This window comes from Rosa rugosa, chromosome 5 (genome assembly GCF_958449725.1).
Source record: "Rosa rugosa chromosome 5, drRosRugo1.1, whole genome shotgun sequence".
NCBI lineage: Eukaryota > Viridiplantae > Streptophyta > Magnoliopsida > Rosales > Rosaceae > Rosa > Rosa rugosa.
The window spans coordinates 55,538,369-55,558,147 of NC_084824.1; the positions used below are offsets into that span (position 1 = coordinate 55,538,369).

At 37.0% G+C, this 19,779-nt stretch overlaps 3 protein-coding genes across 3 annotated transcripts in view; 2 read left to right on the top strand and 1 right to left on the bottom strand.

Annotated features, from left to right (window-relative positions):
• LOC133711943 (uncharacterized) overlaps window positions 1–10,171 on the bottom strand; it is a 19,581-nt gene extending 9,410 nt beyond the window's left edge. Inside the window, exons 1-21 of the mRNA XM_062138010.1 lie at window positions 9,578–10,171; window positions 9,440–9,501; window positions 8,858–8,995; window positions 8,440–8,712; window positions 7,558–7,644; window positions 6,866–6,967; window positions 6,714–6,779; window positions 5,846–5,956; window positions 5,707–5,768; window positions 5,193–5,237; window positions 4,417–4,490; window positions 4,260–4,327; window positions 3,450–3,518; window positions 3,259–3,359; window positions 3,092–3,173; window positions 2,928–3,006; window positions 2,748–2,835; window positions 2,500–2,653; window positions 1,235–1,423; window positions 1,093–1,152; window positions 7–126 (exon numbers count right to left, since the gene is read on the bottom strand). Coding sequence (XP_061993994.1) covers window positions 7–126; window positions 1,093–1,152; window positions 1,235–1,423; window positions 2,500–2,653; window positions 2,748–2,835; window positions 2,928–3,006; window positions 3,092–3,173; window positions 3,259–3,359; window positions 3,450–3,518; window positions 4,260–4,327; window positions 4,417–4,490; window positions 5,193–5,237; window positions 5,707–5,768; window positions 5,846–5,956; window positions 6,714–6,779; window positions 6,866–6,967; window positions 7,558–7,644; window positions 8,440–8,712; window positions 8,858–8,995; window positions 9,440–9,501; window positions 9,578–10,082 — 2,535 coding nt within the window. The 5' untranslated portion in view covers window positions 10,083–10,171. The remainder of the gene's footprint in view (window positions 1–6; window positions 127–1,092; window positions 1,153–1,234; window positions 1,424–2,499; window positions 2,654–2,747; window positions 2,836–2,927; window positions 3,007–3,091; window positions 3,174–3,258; window positions 3,360–3,449; window positions 3,519–4,259; window positions 4,328–4,416; window positions 4,491–5,192; window positions 5,238–5,706; window positions 5,769–5,845; window positions 5,957–6,713; window positions 6,780–6,865; window positions 6,968–7,557; window positions 7,645–8,439; window positions 8,713–8,857; window positions 8,996–9,439; window positions 9,502–9,577) is intronic.
• An 878-nt stretch (window positions 10,172–11,049) lies between these two features.
• On the top strand, window positions 11,050–14,386 carry LOC133709814 (putative vesicle-associated membrane protein 726). Its single transcript, XM_062135706.1, has 5 exons — window positions 11,050–11,521; window positions 13,009–13,150; window positions 13,245–13,365; window positions 13,649–13,711; window positions 13,854–14,386. Exons 1-5 carry the CDS (start codon window positions 11,332–11,334, stop codon window positions 14,004–14,006), a joined length of 669 nt encoding a protein of 222 aa, XP_061991690.1. The 5' UTR covers window positions 11,050–11,331; the 3' UTR covers window positions 14,007–14,386.
• Window positions 14,387–15,369: 983 nt separating this feature from the next.
• LOC133709813 (3-ketoacyl-CoA thiolase 2, peroxisomal) lies at window positions 15,370–19,334 on the top strand. Its single transcript, XM_062135705.1, has 14 exons — window positions 15,370–15,658; window positions 15,847–15,923; window positions 15,999–16,083; window positions 16,195–16,321; window positions 16,411–16,509; window positions 16,603–16,670; window positions 16,789–16,896; window positions 16,980–17,057; window positions 17,163–17,292; window positions 17,396–17,492; window positions 17,975–18,098; window positions 18,183–18,291; window positions 18,695–18,778; window positions 18,867–19,334. Exons 1-14 carry the CDS (start codon window positions 15,578–15,580, stop codon window positions 18,974–18,976), a joined length of 1,377 nt encoding a protein of 458 aa, XP_061991689.1. The 5' UTR covers window positions 15,370–15,577; the 3' UTR covers window positions 18,977–19,334.
• The last annotated feature ends 445 nt before the right edge of the window (window positions 19,335–19,779 follow it).

Sequence of the window (19,779 nt, forward strand, 5' to 3'; positions counted from 1 at the left end):
ATCAGCTCTACCAGATTGTAATCTCCTAGTTTCTAGCCTTAAAGAAGCATGGTTTTCCTTGTTGTATCCATCTGTCAACTGTGCAGATCTCCCAATGCTTGCTTGCAAAATCCTTTGCTTTTCAACCTGACACAAATGGATTTTAAGTTAACGAAGGGAACTACTATTGAGTGCAGTAACTTTTGGGAAGAAAACTTTGCATACAAAAAGACCAAAAAAGGCAATTCTCTTTTAGAATTACACAAGAAATAAAAACATAGAAATAATGACATGTTTATTGTTTTAGCAATGCATTTTTTAAAATGAAAAATTTACTTCAAATTGTTTTAAGAAAATAGGGAGATGTTAATCATAATTTAAAGTGTTCTACTAATAAAAGGAAACTTATAGCACCTAATAACTTAATTTACGAAAGTAGATATCACACCTAAGAAATGGCATATTTTAAATGATTGATACTCTGAATGTAAATGTATCTTGATCCTCCAAATATAAACATGAGTAGGGAAGATACAAGTAAGCATAAACATACATTGTAAAGAGTTGTAAACCACTTGAGGCAAACAAAATTATAATAAATATATACACCTCCATATTTTCCTTTATACAAATAGGCATGAGCTTGTAATAAGGTTTGACTAATTTATATGTTGTTTCAAGTAATTCAAGTACTGTGAGGATGCATGCATGCATTCAGGTGGTGGTCATACGATGAATCTAAACTATATCATTTTTTGAGGCACACCCTTAGATGAGCCTCACTAGACTTATTCACATCCCTAAGCGATGAAGTTTATTTAGATTTAAAATGCATTAGTTTCAGTTAAGTTGAGTTTTCTAACGGTAGAGAGAGGTTGTGATGGGATTGGATAAAACACCCCCATCACCCAGGTATGAACTTCTAAGAATTAGAGGATATTTCAATAATTCCCATGCCTTAAAAGTCTGCTCACACATTGAGGTAAGAAAATTCAGCAAGTCAGCTGACTTAGTTAGCCTTTTTCTGGTGATTAAACAGTCACATACATTACTCTTTTTTTTTTTGGCAGAGAGTTGCATACATTACTAAACTTTGAAAAAATCATCACTCACCTCGAGCGCCAACATCTGTTTCATAGTTGAGGCAAGTACATGATGACCAGATCTGTAGCCCTATTAGATTGTAAGAAAGATATAATTAGTGTGAATCATAAAATGAAGTAAAACACATCCTACAACCACAACCAACTCAAACCTGGAAGTTAACAAAGCCATTAATGGGGGGATCAAAAGACAGCTCCGACACATCAGCTGCTTGATGCCCGAGATTGCCAGTCACAGGATCAGCTTTGATCCTTCTATGTGTTATAGAATAGGAGACCATCGTGCTAACTAACTGAGCCAGATCATTCTTCTCCTTCTCTGATAATAAGTGCAATGCGGCCTGTGAAATATACCAGACTATATCATAAACAATAACAATGACCAGGACCGCAATATGTCATAACTTCATCAGATAATACATGAGAAACAGGCATGCATATAGAGAAAGAAAGCAGAAAATGGCAACAATCTATGGATCTACCACACTGGAATAAAGCTAGTTGTACCCATATGCATTTCCTATAATAGATCTGTATGATTCTCCAAGCCATGGTAGTAGAAATCCCAACAAGGGACAAATGCAATTCACACTTCCAGTTCACTATAGTTGATGATCATGAAAATAATCAAAATATTTGGTAGAATAAAATAAAAATTTATAAGAGAGAGAAAGAGTTAAAACCCAAGGGCAACATAGTTGATGCGATTTCACACGACTTTCTTTTCACAGAGATGCAGCTTGTCCCTATCTTTTGCTTTTTTCGTTTTTGGCTTATATTGGCACTCACAATAGAGGAATTAAAGAGTAAGAAAAAATAAAAAAGAATTCATCATCCAAGTTACATACAAACAATTGGACGACCACATTGTCAATAAGTGAATTTGATCAAGTGCAGATTCAAAAGATATTCCTTCAATCACATTAATCTGTGGACAGAATAAGAATATGACAAACTCTAGCAGCATGTCCTTCAACAATAATAGCAATATAGTTATAAGAGGAAAATTTTGGTGATATGTTCTACAGTACATTCATTGGTTAAATAAGAAATAGATAGCATATTACTGAAATCAAGCATAAATACGTGAGAAAAACAACTAACATAAATTTTGTCAAAGACACTCAAACTATCTCAATTCTCAAAAGAATTGACTGTTAGATCACATGAGCAAAACAAACAAGCAAGACGGAAACTAAAAACCTCTTGAACTTGCAGACATGACTAGTGCAAAGTGTAACTGCTATATCTATAACATATAACATATACAACTACACTATAGATACCCTTACTCATAGTGAAATATGAAACTGCAACCAATCTCCTAAAAGTTTTTTTTTTTAATTTTTAACTTTTATATTAATAGAGAGAGAGAGAGAGAGAGAAAAAAAATGTAGCAGAAATGCATGTAACTTACCAGCCTTAGAGTTGGGGGTGATAGGATGTGTAACAGCAATGAAATTGAGTCTTCTACAAAGGACTTAATTGACAAATGCCTTGAAATAGATGGTGGAATTGTGTTGTACCAAGACTTCAAACTGTCCACTTTTTCCATTAACATTGTCCGGTACCTGAAGTTATGCAAGGGATTCAAATTGGTATGAAACTACGAGTTTTTATGTTCTACATTTATAACACTTCAAAACACTGCACCCTTGGATATACCTATAATAAGATTTTGGCCACTCAATATTCGGTCTCTGCACTTGGGCTACTAAACGATGTACAATTATGGCAATAGCAGGCTGATAAGCTGCAGAAAAGAAAAGAGGGGAAAGAGTCAAAGAAGTATATTTATTGAAAGCATTCTGAACAGAGAGATGATAGATAATGAAAAGTCTTTACCATAAAGGGACATGTGTTGTGTACGCATAATATATTTATTCATAAGGTCAGAGACACCAAGGCTATTCAAGCATTTGACCTTTGGAAAAGAGAGAAATTATAGAGTCAAATGTCTTGTTTTAGCACATCTCAAGTAATCCATATAGTCAAATCAGGTGGCTTACAGTCTTTTGCATCACTGGATCATGATAAGGAAGATGCAAAACGTTTTCATGAAGACCATCCACAATCAAATCATAGTCACCACTGCAAATTCATTGAGCAGGTAAGGTGGAAGTTCAAATTTTTGAAATCAGTTGCCATATGATGCTTGCTGGAACTTAAAACATACCGGTGAGAAATGAGAGAATGCAAAGAGTCGAATTCACTTGATATTATTCCACAACTGTTATTTGTTCTTTGCTGCCTCTTCGGTTTTCTCTTTTGGAAGATCTAAATGGAGAGTATCGTCCTCAAACATAAGATTACGCAAAAGAGAGGTAGAGCAGTTCAGAAACACATAAGCGAACTTATGTATGTTACCTCTTTCCAGACATCAAACACACCTCTTGACATATCCTTTCGACCAACCACTTGAGAGCCAATATCCCACTAAGAAAGTAAACAATGAGAAAATTAAACTAGTGTAAATTGTCAAGTCACTCCACTTTGAAAAATGAAAATAAAGCAGTGGGAGATCCTGACTTTTAACCCCTACAATTTCAAAAACCTCCCCATTTCAGTAGGACGACAAGACTTTAGATATTCTTCTTACAGTGGATTAAACCTCATGCAGAACTCCTAAACTATTAATGAGATGGCAGTTCAGGAATTTCAAAAATAATACTAAGAGACAGTTCAGTACATCATTCTGACATGATCTTCTATCATGAGAGATGGTTATTAATGTGCTCCAAAACCTTAACAGATGGTTTTGTAAATATTTAATACCCACAACCCTCAAACAGTGACTTTGTAAATAAATACTGGTGAGCTAAATTGATAAAGGCCTTTTTTTGTTCTTGAGGGTGAGGTGCGAGAAAGTGGGTAATTCAAAGAATACACCGGCCCCACCTTCGAGATGATGCAGACCTTTGAGGTTAAACACGGTAGGCCCCTTCTCTACTATAAAGTGGACTTCCTAGTCACAAATATTACAACAAGAAAATCATATTTTCTGCTCTATGTATCATGCTTCCTACTGCTCTCAGTTTGCCTCACCGAACAAAATCATCCTAGATAATGTTGTAGAGCTTAGCAATTATTAAAGTTTACGTAAGTCATGAATCTGTTAGCATGCAGGTTTCTTAATTAGTTCATAGCCTGCAAAACAGCTCAACTGTATACTCTTACAGCGTTGAGTGCTTCCTTCTTCTTGTTCAGGAACTGAAGAGTGTTCAAGCATGAACGTATATCGCATTCTGTAACATAAAAGCTGGTGTGAAATTTAGAAGAAGACAAAGGTTGGATAGAATGGAGTGAACTCCCAATAAAGGAATACATAAATCACCTGTATGCTCTGCAAGTACAGTGAGTGCAATGGAACTTGTTTTCATTCCTTCCTTGTTACATATATATTTAAGCCTGTAATAGACAATTAGCAAAAATTGAGACCACTCTAAGATAGGTGTGATGAAAACCCATGAAAGAAGTCAAAAGGGATCAACACACGTGATGGTGCCCCTGATTCAGTCCAATAAACAAGTGCAGTACATACAAGTAAAAGGCATTGTTTTAAGACAATGTACATCAACTAGCCTAATAGCTATACCAAAACATAGTGAATGAACACCGGGATGTGGTATATAAAAGCTAATAGTAAAATACCTTTTAAGAAGTCTGATAAAGATGGTGAGCAAAATTAGATTTTCATAATTAGATTTTCAATTTCTTTTTTGGGTACATGAACAAGAGCCATTTCCACAAAAAACACAAACTATTCGTACACTAAATTACACTGTTGGTCTTGTAGTTAAGGCCATTTTCCACTTTCATCCCCAGAGTACCAATTTAACACAAATTGATTTGTTATGGCCTCAAATTTAGAGACCCCATGGCAAGAGAAATATTCTGAACCACCTCAAATATGACAAGGTCAACGATTTGGAGCCACGTCGTTTAATGAAATAAGTTTTGTAAGTTGGCAAGCTACAGAATTTAACTGGTCAAAAGAGAAACCAAGGAGACAAAAGTATAACATGGCATTATACTATCCAACTCATGTGCCAAACATCTCAGGTTATATGACAATGGACCCAATAAAGCATTTTCTTTCTGCAAATGTACCTGCTCACCACTCGATTCACTGTTGGTTGAACAAAAACATGAACCCTGTACAAGAGCAAGTAATGTTGTCAAGCTAATACTTCTTCAAGAACTCCACATCAATACGAATATATTATTATTACTGTTTGTTATAGCCTCATGAGGCACAATTTAAAAATCAGCTGTACTTGTTGCCATTATTATTAAAATGAAATGAAAATAAAAAAGGGCGCAAGTAACGTTTTCAAGCTAATAATTCCTCAAGAACTCCACATCAATACAAATATATTATTAATTAATGTTTGTTATGGCCTCATGGGGCACAATTTAAAACTAGCTGTACTTGTTGATTATTATTGAAATGGAAATCACAAAAAATAAAAATAAATAACTGAAAACGTCTACCATTATCAATATGATTACAACCCCCAGTTTCGTAAGAGGTAGAAGCAAAGTGAACATTATGCTTTGACAATAGAGATTAAACATTACTTACAATGATATATTAACTGAGTGATTGGTGAGGAAGACTTACTTCGCTATCTGACGTAATGGTCTCAATGAAGGTGCGTATAGGTCATTGCATATGCAAATAATCTACAAAAGAAAAGCCAACATATTATGATATACTGGGGCAAAAGTTGATCACTCCTTGACTAATATTTAGAACTTACAGGTCTTAACAAGGATGCAGATTTCCGCCCCTTTTTTGAAGATGCCTTTCCTGATGTTTGTTCTTTATTAACATTTTCCTTCTCCATATCAGACTTCTTATCAGCAGAAACCTGTGTGCACAACAGATGAATAAAAATAAATCATACGGTAAAGCACTAATGAGATGATAAAACAACTTTAATTCAGCAAGTGGTAACAGAAGTACAACAGCCAGCATTGCCCGGCCTCATTTATCCATCCTCAAAATTTATACATTATGGAAATCATGGAAATTAGATAAATCTCAGGGCCATGCTTAAATGTACACATATATAAGCAAATAAATGAGCACACAAATCATATGACAATGCATGTTAATCCTAAGTTAGAGACTGAATCCCAACTCAAACAATTCTGGAAGCATCTAAATTTCCAACATCATGCAAAGAAAGATATGTGGTAAACAACCCGAAACAAAATGAGTTTATGATTGTAGCATGACACTATCCTAACCCTGGCACCGTGGATCAATAAATAAAGAGCCCAATCATTACCAAGGAAATCTATATATCATAATGCCTTTAATTAAAGAGTTATAATCATCTTACACATTTGCAGGTGTTTAAGGTATTGTATTCCATTTTTAATATGTCGTCATGTTTCTTATGTGATAGATTTTAATTTTTCAACTCTTAAGATGTGGGAATAAACTAACGTACAAGTACTCTATGAGCTACCTAAGCCACCAACCTATACACACGTGTCAGATGGGAAACTAAATGTGATGAATATGATTAAAAAAAATCATTTGAGGATAACCTGAGACAAGAATCAATGCCACTGATACACCTCCTGAAACACAGACTAATTTAAACCCATGTCAATTACCATTTTTAGAATGACTTCAACCGCACCTTTTCCGTCACCAAGTGCCCCATCTATTTCGTCAATCACCTGGAAGACATGCAGAGATGCAGTTAATTTTTGTCATGTGCACACACAATAAAAAATATTTAACATAAAAAATGAAAACAACCAACCAAACACTTTGGCCTTGAGTCGGCTGAGACTGAGTTCATCTGAACAACATCAAGAATTTTAGCTCCAATAGTTGATGATGATCGATCATCGCTAGCATTCACCTACAAAGCATGAAACCCTTATGAAGTAAATAAGTCTCTTCTCAACTAAATTTGCTACAATACAAAAGCCTTATATGATTGTTTCTTTCTACAAAGGAAAGTGTCAGAATACGAAGTAAACCATAGGCATTCCCAAAAGAAGTGAAAGAATCCTCTCTTTGCAAGAAGCAGTGACCCATACTTACCCCAAATGGAGATAAATAATGTATCATATTAGTATGGAAGGAGGACATTTTGGAAGTGTTTAATATATAGTGCCAGACTATATATATGTCCTCTGTATGCATATATATGTGTGCATGTGTGGACTATATTTACACGTATATTAACCCCCCCCCCCCCCCCCCCTTCCTCCTCTCTTATATATATGGAAGGAAAGAAATGAAGGGAGTTAAATAAAATAACTACAAAGGCACGAACAGATTTGAAATGTGTTCAAAACATTGAGAAAAATGATACTTGTAGCCTAACAAGTAATTCCTATGTAAGACATCAAATGATACCGAATTACTCTTGATTGAAGTATAATCAATATATGGCCATAAATTACTCTTGATTAAGTGTTTGCTAGTAAGAAGTACACAATATACCTCCACCACTCGGTATCCACAATGCTTTGCAGCCACATGTGCAAGTGTAGTCTTTCCGAGCCCTGGTGGGCCACAAAGTAAGAGGATCTGCCGATTATGAAAACTATGTTAGTGAACCCCGCCCCTCCAAAAAAAAAAAGGTGATAATATTGGGAAAGCTGTAAATATTAAGAAGCAAAATTGACAATTTGAATTCATCAAAGTGGACATAAAAAGAAGTGTCCCTTTGCAACTTACGACGTATTAAGAAAAACAAACATCCTTTAAATGACATATCCTTTTGGAAATCCCAATAATAAGCATGAGATCCAAATCAAATGATAATGCCTTTCTGGCCAGTCAAAAAGTATTCTAAGAGTTAGTCCTATGTAGCACAGATATAGACACAAACACGGAAACACAACACCATAGTATCCAATACCACATTATGGCTTCTGTTATCATCAGTAAAGCAAAGTGAGGGTTACAAAGTCTTTTGAGGAAGAGAAAATTATATATAGCATATATGCCTTCTGGAGCTTTAACTCCCATAGATAGTTAAGAAAAGTTATTATAGTAAACAAAAGTATGCAACTGATTATACTTCTGACTTAACACCTATTGTAAATTTTGATTTTATTTAGTGTTGTCTAACTTGAGCTCATTTAATACTAATACATATACATATACATATACATATATATATATATATGTATATGTATATATATCTACTTTAACTTAGTGTTGTCTAGTCTGACATTATAGCCAATCTCAAGAAATTATTTCACAAGTACCTGAAGCAATAGAGCTCCATTTTAGAAGGCATAAAATGCATTGAGCAAGCATTTTCATCAGGCAAACAAGAATGATATGTCTGAACATTATCCGATTAATATGCATTACCTTTTGTTCTGGCGGACCAGTAGACCGGGAATTGTTTGACAACTCTTGAACGCTTTTTGAATTAGTATTTTCATGATTCATACCATTGAAATGCTTAATTTTTTCATTATTCCATCTGGATCCTCTGTTACTTCTTGGAAACTTTGACTCGGAAAGTTTTTGATGTTGAGTGATAGAAGAATGTCGTTTTAAAGCAGACAAAACCTCATCTGATGTGCTCCTAATCGCTGATCCAAAAACACAAGAATCCCATTGTTTTAGCCAAAGCAGGACCTGCAATGGGAAAACCACTTAAAGTTGGTTAATGATGAGCGGCAGATATCTTTTAGGGATGAAAAAGGTACATAAAAACATATATGCCTTCTGGAGCTTTAACTTCTACCTGAAGCAAAAAAAAAAAAAACATTAAAACGAATACCTCACGATTTGTCTGTTCATCGCTGAGAAGCTCAGTAAATGAGTTTGGAGCATATTTATCCACCCAAAGTCGTTCATGCACAACTGGTGTTTCGGGAAGAATCACATCACTTTGACCTCTGGAACTGGCTTGCAAGGCCTTCAACATCAAGAGAAAAAGTTATTTGTTTAAGAACAAAATTCCTTCCTAGTACTAGTCTGTATTCGATGTCTCATTTTTTGTAGCATATCATGAATATCTTTCAGTAATGGATACGGTAAAAGTTAATATTCAAACAATGTTGTACGAGAAAACTTGGTATCTCATGGAGCAGATCATAGAAAAGTAGATAAATCATTTTCACTCGAGTTGTTTTGAATTCTTAGTAACACATTTTAAGAGACAATCAGCTTGCTTTAGCACGTCCTCCTACGATCAGACTATACTGATGATATGTATGCCATTATATATGTCTAGATCATATATACAAAGTATGTGCCTCTTACAATATTGAACTATCTAACATGGATTGAAGTGGCTGCATGACATTGATAAATGTAAGCCACTTTGAGCTTTGACACGAAGGACAGTAATTTACCATACCCTTGTAAATGCCTCTTGCTCCAGTCTTTGCAGTAGAATATCAATAGGTTCCGAAATGAGACCTGCAAAAACCACCGATCTTGTCAACTGTAAACAACACATGGCAAGAAATGAAACGAAGCAAAGATTTGGTTCTACCTCCAGATTGAGATTGTCCAGTTCCATGCAATCTCTGTGGACGCTCCTCCATCTCCACCCTAGAAATCTTGGCATAAACCGTATCGCCCAAACCCGGCGCCGTCACCGGAATGAAATCACCGTCGATCTCGGAGGCATACCTAGACACAATCTTCTCCTCCACAAGATCAGCACTTGTTTCTTCAACAACAGGATCGATCTGGTGTGGCGGCGAGTATCGAAGCCAATCCTCATCTTCGATCCTGCACCGTTTCTCGTCTGATGGTCCGGGAGCTTCGGCAGTTTCTTCTTCTGGTCGCAAACGCTTGTGGCCGTTGATTTGGGTTTCAGTAGACTGCTGGTGGTCAGTCGACGGCGGCGATTTGGAACCGGTAGGATGTTGGTCTTCTTCTTCTGGATAGGGTTCCGGCGGTTCGAGCTCCGTGCAATCTTCGTGGAGCTGATAGTTGGCTTCAAGCAATTCGAGCTCGTCCATGTCCATCTCCATCTCCATCTCCATGTCCATTGCTGGCTCAGATGTGTTTCCCCTAAGAGAGAGAGAGTGGTCGGAGATGAAGAATTGGGAAATTAGGGATTAGATGTAATTTGGCGGGAAAATCAAGCGAAGAGGCGGCAAATGAGTTGATGTAATTCCCCTTTTGCCCTCAGAGCAACTCCAAACTCAAAAGAATCTCAAATTTAGATGACGTTGGAAGAATTCGATCTTGTAGTCAGCCCGCAAATATGAACATATGCAAGAATCAAACAAACGTCTCCACTCACTTACTCTCTTGAGTTGAGTTGAGGCGCATAAGTAAGAAATGTCATCAAACCTTCGATCGGAAGACAGAAATTTTTCTCTGTTTTTGTTTTTTTTAAGATGCATGTACATATGTTGGATTTGCTTTATAAAATTTCAAATAATCACATTGAAAAATACAAATACAATTTTTTTTTTTTAATTGAAAAATACATATACACTAAGTAAACACATATACACTAAGTAAAAATACAATAAAGTGATTACTAACACATAAAGGAATCGGTATTGATTCCAGATAAACACAGGGGTATTTTTACTCCGGAATCAATACCGATTCCTTTCTTCTCTCATTCCACTTATCTCCGATTCATGATTATTTTCCATTCCAAGTAAGTAAACGTGCCATAAAGTGATTTTGAATTGACTAATAATCTAGAGGTACCTAGATGTGCCAAAATTATATCAGATAGGCCTAAGTGAAAAATGTACTAAAAAAATGAGTCATAGGAGAATTGGATTGAGGGGCTAAGCTTGTTAGATAAAAAGTTGGTTAAACACTCCTATTTTTACAAGTTTGTGAATGCTGCAACATTTGTTGCGGATGCATCACTCCACAACCACTACCTCCACGGCTCTCCGCCTCCTCTCATTTTCTTTTTCATTTTTTTTTTTTTTTTAATTTCTGGTCTCTCAAAAACAGACACGCCCGCACACGCACTGCTCGTAACTCGAAATTCAAAAGACCCGCGCTGTGGTTTAATAAAAATTTTGTCAAGAGGCGAGGCGAGAGAAGTGAGAAAAATAACGGAAACAGAAAATAAAAGAGAGAAAACGTTGGGGGGTGGGTATAAAGCTGTTTTGTGTGACCGTAAAATAAGCATTTCTCTCCTTCTTCGATCCCATCGACTCTCTCTGCATATCTCCGTACAAGAAAAGAAAGCAAGAAAGGCCTTATTTTTTTGATAATTGTGTATATTGGAGGTAGTATTAGGCGTCGATTCGATAATTTGAGATGGGGCAGCAATCTCTGATCTATAGCTTCGTGGCTCGAGGCACTGTGATTCTTGCCGAGTACACAGAGTTCACCGGAAATTTCACCAGCATCGCCTCTCAATGCCTCCAGAAGCTTCCTGCCTCCAACAACAAGTTCACCTACAATTGCGATGGCCACACCTTCAATTACCTCGTCGAAAACGGCTTCAGTGAGTCCCCCCCCCCTCTACACCAATTTCTTACCTTTCTTTTCTCTTCCAATTTATCCTGTTCTCTTCGATTCCTTCTGATCTGCGTCGATTTGATCGTTTCCTGGTCTTGATCCAAGCGTTGTTTATATGTATTCATGATTCTGTTGCTTTTGTGTGTGTGTGTGTGTGTGTGTGTGGTAGAACCAGATTGTTGTATTGGATCATATCATTTTGTGATTTTAAGATGCTTTGGCAATCCGAAGCTGTCATGCTATAGAAAGGAGAAGGTTTGTGCATCTACTATGCTGTTTTTGCATTTGTTTTCGATCAGGGGAACTGCGCGAGAAAGAATTTTAAGAATTCAAATGTACTTTTGCTATTGTTGCTTTTAAGAAATGGAAGGGCCGCATATATGTCATTCCCCTTGTTGCCTCTTTCTGCGTTTGCCTTGTCTTCTCCTATCATGATCATCTTAATTAGTGTTTATCACAGACATTATGTTTGCATATTTTCTTGAACGCTAAGTGATCTCCATTTGGATGCCTGTTGATCTGAATGTCATAAGATGACCAAATGGTTTCAGTTTGTACCACATTGTGAGATGAACCCTGCATTGTATCATCTATTTTCATAGAAAAAGGAGAACGTCCTCTGTAAATATCTGTTTATAACTCTGTATTCTATTTGGCTGAATACCTTTTTACTCTGCGTTCCTCATTTCTTGGGGAAAAAAAAAAAGTGTGTTGTATAAACTTTAGTGAGTGCAATGTCTTGGATGGTAACCGGTGTTCAGCTTTGACATCTTCTCGTGCTATATGGCTTGAGTATCAAGATATTGGTACTGACTGTCTTTAGTTTGTGTTTCTCAAACCCAAAAAAGAATGTTTCTTTGAAGTTTGGTTTATTTTTCCCTTTTATATTCCTCCGATAATGAGTAATCGAGCATACAAAGGAGAAACATGCAGAAATTCAATGATGTTCGGGATTAGAATTCTAGAATGTGAATCTACCGGTTTTGACCCTTGTGTTCTGGAATGTAGTTTTCTAGGTATCGGTGAACTGCTGCAATACCAACCATTGAAATAGTTAATAATTGAAGTACCCTATACGGCTAATATTAGTCATATTTGGCAATAGACTTGAAAGTATTAAATCTTTCTTATCGTATATTATATCTGTTCTAGGCTGCATGGTATGCATTCCATAACTGGTATAATTGTTTGGGATTACAGGACACATTTTGTCAAAGATGTTTTTGCGGTAATAATAGATGAATAGACCATTATTGTGCATTCTTTTGTGGTTGATTTGACGAGGATAGTTTTTGATTACTAACAAAAAAATAATGGTATTCCATGTTAGATAAGTAATTTGGGCTTTTGATTTGATGGACGTGATTTACAGGCTTTCTCTTGATCAGTTTATTTTCAAACCTTTTATTTAGTTGATAACCCCATACACCTTATAGGGACATGGTTTCAAATTCTCTATTTTGTACTCTACAGCCTACTGTGTAGTTGCAGCTGAATCTGCAGGTAGGCAAATTCCCATTGCCTATCTAGAGAGAATCAAGGATGATTTCAACAAAAGATATGCTGGTGGAAAAGCTGGGACTGCAACAGCCAATGGACTGAACAGAGAATTTGGGTATTTAGTTTTAAGCACTCACTTTCGTGATGAAGATTATGGTGCAACAATCAGTTTTTCATTAATATGCTTAACTTTGATGTGTATGTTTTAGACCAAAGCTGAAGGAGCACATGAAGTACTGTGTGGATCATCCTGAAGAGATCAACAAGCTTGCAAAAGTGAAGGCTCAGGTTACTGAGGTCAAGGGTGTTATGATGGAAAATATTGAGAAGGTAGAAAGAGCTGCTGCTGTTTATCCTATTTCAAATTTAGAATGGTTGTTTTAGTAATTTGGAAGTTGATGACTGATTAAGTTACAACCTGATATGCATGCTTCTGTCTGATTAGTACTAGGCTTTCCAAATGGCTTTTGAGCTCTGTGTGTTATCTTTGACTAATTTTCTTTATACCACTACGGCTTACATCTCTATATTGATCATTTTTTGTGGCTTAGTTTTCCGTATATAGCAATGATTCATCAGGTATTTTAGTTATGGAGATTCATCTATTATGCAGGTTCTTGACCGTGGTGAGAAGATTGAGCTGTTGGTGGATAAAACTGATAATCTCCGCTCTCAGGTTAGTTCAATAAGCTCCATTAGTGCTCTGAATGCAGGGCCCTTCCCCCTCCTCATTTTAGCCCTCTATTACAAACGATTACCCGTGTGCCACATTTCATGGTTTTCTAATGTTGATCTGGTGCTTTAATGCTGTGTTGTAGGCCCAAGATTTCAAGCAACAAGGAACAAAAATGAGAAGGAAGATGTGGTTTCAGAATATGAAGATGAAGTTGATTGTTGTGGGGATTGTTGTTGCCTTAGGCCTCGTCATATTTTTGTCTGTTTGCGGTGGTTTCAAGTGTGTTTCAGATTAAATTGCCTCGGAATGCCCCTGGATGGTTTACATGGTGTCATGCTGCATTTTAAGTCTTGGTAATTCGATTCATCCGTTTCGGTTGTTTACCATGGTAGGTAATACCCGTCCTCTTTTGCTATGCATTTTAGGATGGGAAGAGGTTTTGTATTTTGAATTTGGTTGTATAGCTATATTACTTTTCTCTAGGTACTAGATAAGTCCCCCCTATATATGGTTTATGTAATGGATCCTTAGGTTAAGATGTAATGGAAGAGAATACTTTGGATGACTGTAAATCAGCATCTCACTTTGGAATTCTCTGAAAATTTATCCCCTTTGCTTCTTCAACTGATTCTTAGTAATGCTTCTGCCAAATTTGCAGCAGGTTAGTCATGGCTTTTTTTTCTGTCCGGATTAAACTTCGTCCTAATTGTTTGGGAAATGATCGAAATTAGCACACACAGACGATACTTGAAAAATGATTGAAATTAGCACACAGACGATGCTTGGGAAATGATTGAAATTAGCACACAGACGTAACATGTGGACAAAGTGTGACTAATATGTATTCATTTGATTTCTTTTCGAGGAAAAGTTTTGGAGGTCAATTTTGGTAAATCAACTATAATTACTGCAGCACAAGTAAATAATTAGAAGTAATTGTAGCATTATGTTTAGGGGAGGAATACGCCAAAGAATTATTATCACATTTTCCAAGAAGGATATGACTAGTTTGTTATCTGTCATATCTATCCTCTTCTTCTATTTCCCCATAATGGCACGCATCCCAAATATCTTTTTTACATTGCGTACACGTCCCTGCAACGCGCGTCTCCCATAATTTTTGTGGCTCGGGAAAATTATAAACACCAATGTCAAAATATAAAGTCTGGACATGTATGTGATACACACTGATATGAAAATAACCTGAAACTTTTTTTTTTTAATTAAACGTTATCGTGTTTTTGAATGTTTTAGAGGGGTAACATTTATGAAATTTAAATTTTCCAGCCATGTCAAATGTTACGTTTCTTACTAATTCACACAAAAAGAAAAGAAAAAATTAATAGAAAAGGAGAAAACCCACTCAATAAAATTAATAATTTGGGACAGGGATGTAGAAAACAACAGACGATAGAAATATCCCAAGAAAGTGAAAGCACGCGTGGAATACAAAAGAGTGAAAGAAAAAGCTGGTAGGTGACGCCTGCCTTTACATCATCAAATTGTCAGCACGTAGCTGATCATAAATCAGACTCTAAATAACAAAAACTAGGTAGACACGGCCAATAAATGAAGAAAAATACTGCATATTTAAAAAGAAAAAGGCAAAAAAGGAAATGAGATATATCCATAATCCATGGGTGTTGTAATTTTTGTAGAGTGTTGGTTTAGACAAACAGATCTAACCAACTCGGCCTCAGCGTTATCTATCAGCTCCCTCTCTCTCTCTAGTCTCTATATATATTATATATAAACAACCAGAGGAGCACTATTTGCTTTCCTTGTCCTACAGTCCCTTCCCTTTTCCCTTCCTTCCCCAAATTCAATTTCAATTTCAATTTCAGTTTCTGATTGATTACTCAGAATATGGAGAAAGCGATCAACAGGCAGAAGGTTCTCCTTGACCACCTCCGACCTTCTTCTTCTACCGACGACTCCTCTCTCTCCGTAAGCCTCTGCTTCTCTGATTCCGTTTCACAGTTCATCTATTGCATCTCATCGACCTTTTCTGCTTCTATTAATTCAGCTAGCTAGCTAGCTTATATTGTTGATTGATTGCTGAGACTTGTAGCTTTATTATTGCGATCAATTCATCAATTGCTTAACCAAGATTTTTGTGGTATTGGTATGATCAGGCGTCGGCATGTGCCGCTGGGGATAGTGCTGCCTATGCAAGGACAAACGTGTTTGGGGATGATGTCGTTATTGTAGCGTAAGTTCCTTTCAATTTTCATTATTCCATCATCAAGTTTTTCAATGTTCAAAACCATCCCTTTTTGCTGTGCAGAGCTTATCGCACTCCACTCTGCAAGGCCAAACGCGGTGGCTTCAAAGATACTCATGCCGATGATCTTCTCGCACCTGTTCTCAAGGTTACTCCCTTGCTTTTCACTTCTGCTGTCTGAGCCCAGCAGCTTATCTTATTTTTTTTGTCTCGATCAATGAAATGACATTTGTATGTTACCGTGATTGCTTTGCTGCAGGCAGTGATTGAGAAAACCAATCTGAATCCAAAGGAAGTTGGGGATATTGTTGTCGGTTCCGTGCTGGCTCCCGGATCTCAAAGAGCTAGCGAATGCAGGATGGCTGCTTTCTATGCTGGCTTCCCTGGTATGTCCTCTTATCTACACTCAGCTTCATGATTCTTCAATATCTCATTGCTTTGGCACTCATACGAGGAGGATGTCTGTCGTTTGCAGAAACTGTGCCGGTTAGAACTGTGAACAGACAGTGTTCGTCTGGGCTTCAAGCAGTTGCTGATGTAGCTGCTTCTATAAGAGCAGGGTTTTATGACATTGGTGAGTGTGTCAGACTATTTTCATTGTCTCAGGATACTTTGATGAGTGGCATAGGTTTAATATAGTTTTCTTTTTTCGGATTATTTCATATAGGTATTGGAGCTGGGTTGGAATCCATGACTGTAAACCCAATGGCATGGGAAGGGGATGTTAATCCTAAAGTATTCTCCCTCTCTCTCGCTCTCTCCCCCCTATATATATAGACACGTGGACAATCTTGTCCAACTGATTTCTTTGATAAGATTCTAGCATTGTAACATGAATTTGCATTATGTTCAGGTAAAGATCTTTGAACAAGCCCAGAATTGCCTTCTTCCTATGGGGATCACCTCGGAAAATGTTGCTCATCGTTTTGGTGTTTCAAGGCAGGAGCAAGATCAGGCTGCAGTAAGTTGATAACTCTGCTACCATGCTGTTATAGCGTGGTTTGCTTTTGTTTACTGATTGTTTTTATTGCATAATATTGTTAGGTTGACTCTCATAGAAAGGCAGCTGCTGCTACTGCTGCTGGTAGATTTAAAGATGAAATTATCCCTGTGGCAACCAAGGTAATGTGCAATTCCACTGCAGTTTTTGCAGATAATGTTTGAATAGCATCTGTGCAACAAAATATGTGTATTTCTTGTGATACTGATTTCACTGAATTCAAATAGATTGTTGATCCAAAATCTGGTGATGAGAAACCTGTTACAATCTCTGTTGATGATGGGATTCGAAACACAACATTGTCGGACCTAGCAAAGCTGAAGCCTGTGTTTAAGAAAGATGGGACCACCACTGCTGGTATTCTTCTCACAGAGCATGCATGATTAAAGCTAGTTAAGTAAAATATAGGATTTGCACTGTAAAATCCGTTTTATATCGTCATTGGGTGCATCCCTTTCAGGTAATTCTAGTCAAGTTAGTGATGGTGCTGGAGCTGTTCTCTTGATGAAGAGAAGTGTTGCCGACCAAAAAGGAATTCCAATTCTTGGTGTATTCAGGTATGCTGCTCCGTGATGCCATGCTTCTAATTCACAGGGGCGAGTTGATTTGTTTGGGAGGGAGGGGGCAGTCTTTGTTGTGCAACCTACAATTAGTTTTTCAACATGCATACCCAGAAGTATATTATTTGGTCTTCAATATCTAATAACTTTTCATTTCTTTACTTCTATAAGCATCTGTTATTATTTCTTTTCCATAGCTTTGAACCAGGGTATATGAAGCCACATTTTTTCTCTGATAAATCAACATGGCACAGAGGTTATTACCTTATATTTCTGGGTCTATCTGCTTCGTAGCAGAACCTTCTTTTCTCCAAGGATCTTACCATCTCAAAGTCTTCTTATTGACATGGGATCTATGCTTCCTCTAAATTTATGGAATTTATAATTCAGTATAGTTGCTGCTGAAGAGAGTGATATTTTCACATTTATGGTGATGTTATCATCTGGTGTTTCACTGTTTTTGGCTCTTGGTTGGGCAGGAGTTTCGTTGCTGTTGGTGTGGATCCTGCCATCATGGGTGTTGGCCCAGCTGCTGCAATTCCAGTTGCAGTCAAGGCAGCTGGTTTAGAGCTTGATGATATTGACCTTTTTGAGATAAATGAGGTATTTATTAAATTATGACTGAACATCTACTTCTGCTTTCATGCCCTGCGAGTGTAAATTGACAGAGAGAATGCAACTGTGTAGGCTTTTGCTTCCCAATTTGTGTATTGCCGTAACAAGCTAGGACTTGATCCAGAAAAAATCAATGTTAATGGAGGTGCAATGGCCATTGGCCATCCACTTGGTGCAACAGGTACGTGCATAATATTCTATTTAGCAGGGACAATGCTGCACCATGTTTACTTTTTTCAAGTATTATAGGTAACTAGATCTTTCAGTGGTTAAATATTTTGAGCAATTTTCAATTTAGTTTGGCAATGCATCCATTTTGTTTACCGGCGTTTGCGTTTTCATGAATGAATAAGCTTGCTGCATGCTGTAATGTTTCGTAGGTTGTATGTGCCTATTCATTATCGATCTTCTAGGTTACTTGTTGTGGACTGTTTTAGATTTGTATACTGGCTTGCTTTAACATGTTTAGGGACTGAATTGTCTGAGTTATATTTTGTCTCGGCATTTGCAGTTGGATTTGTTAACAGATATAATCACTAGAATTTTATAAATGGTTTGTATGAAGACCTGATTGATCATTATAGGTGCCCGTTGTGTTGCCACTCTTTTGCACGAGATGAAGCGTCGGGGAAAAGACTGCCGCTATGGAGTGATCTCAATGTGCATAGGTTCGCTCTCTCCCTCTCGTGTATGTAAACAGTGATATCACTCAACCCGTTGCAAATGTTAATTATGGATTGTAAATTGCAAATACAGGCACAGGGATGGGTGCAGCTGCTGTTTTTGAAAGGGGGGACCGCACTGATGAACTCTGCAATGCTCGCAAGGTTGAATCCCTCAATTTTTTATCCAAGGATGCTCGGTAGAAGACATTTGTTAGCGACGAGAGCTATTCCCATCAATAATGCTTGGAGTGTGAAAATCATAGTAAAGCACTGGAATAAAGTTGCTTAGTTTTTCGTTGGGTACTGTAATCACATTGGTCATTCTGACCTTGTTTATTGGGATGCACTACAAATTTAGTCGGTTTGTTCTCCCGGACTTCCCGCTCAGGCATTCTTTTTTCTCAAGCTAAAGGTTTCATTTATAGGACTTCATCTTAATATATAGGGTCGACACTAGTGAAGCAGTGTTAGAAACTGTAGTTTGTGGTTTAATCTGATCTATTTTCATAAGTAGTTTGTATACTATTTTATAGTAAATCAAGGCCTTGCCCATCCCACATATCTTTTCTTTGAAATGATCTGGACAGGATTGACTGTCCTTATTCTTCATTGTTTAATGTCCATGTAAGGCATGCTAGTACTACCTTCCTTACAATTTGTTTGAGCTCCCACTGTAACACGTCCGTTCGTAATAGAAAACAGGCAACCTTCTTTTATGTTGTCACTGGTTTAGATATATTGATATTTAGTGATTACAAAAGAAGAAATAAGCCAATTCAACAAACGCTTGAAGATTGGAGGCATGTATATGGCTACGTATTTATGTAGAGCTTTGAGCAAACTGTAGTATACAACTGAAGCAAGTTCATGTTTGTCGACAGAGTGAAACTACAGTTGACCATGAAAAATGACTTGGTGTGAGCATTAGCACATGCGCAACCGAAGTTGGGACGGATGCACGTTTCTGATCTCCAGTTTGTATGATATAAAGAAGTCAAGTCGAG

Bases quoted from the DNA above. Each gene is read 5' to 3' on its own strand.
- LOC133709814 (XM_062135706.1), top strand. From the start codon at position 11,332: ATGGGGCAGCAATCTCTGATCTATAGCTTCGTGGCTCGAGGCACTGTG. The intron at 11,522-13,008 runs GTGAGTCCCCCC...TGTACTCTACAG, and splicing joins CCTCGTCGAAAACGGCTTCA to CCTACTGTGTAGTTGCAGCT. The intron at 13,712-13,853 runs GTTAGTTCAATA...GCTGTGTTGTAG, and splicing joins CTGATAATCTCCGCTCTCAG to GCCCAAGATTTCAAGCAACA.
- LOC133709813 (XM_062135705.1), top strand. From the start codon at position 15,578: ATGGAGAAAGCGATCAACAGGCAGAAGGTTCTCCTTGACCACCTCCGA. The intron at 16,671-16,788 runs GTATTCTCCCTC...CATTATGTTCAG, and splicing joins AAGGGGATGTTAATCCTAAA to GTAAAGATCTTTGAACAAGC. The intron at 18,292-18,694 runs GTACGTGCATAA...TGATCATTATAG, and splicing joins CCATCCACTTGGTGCAACAG to GTGCCCGTTGTGTTGCCACT.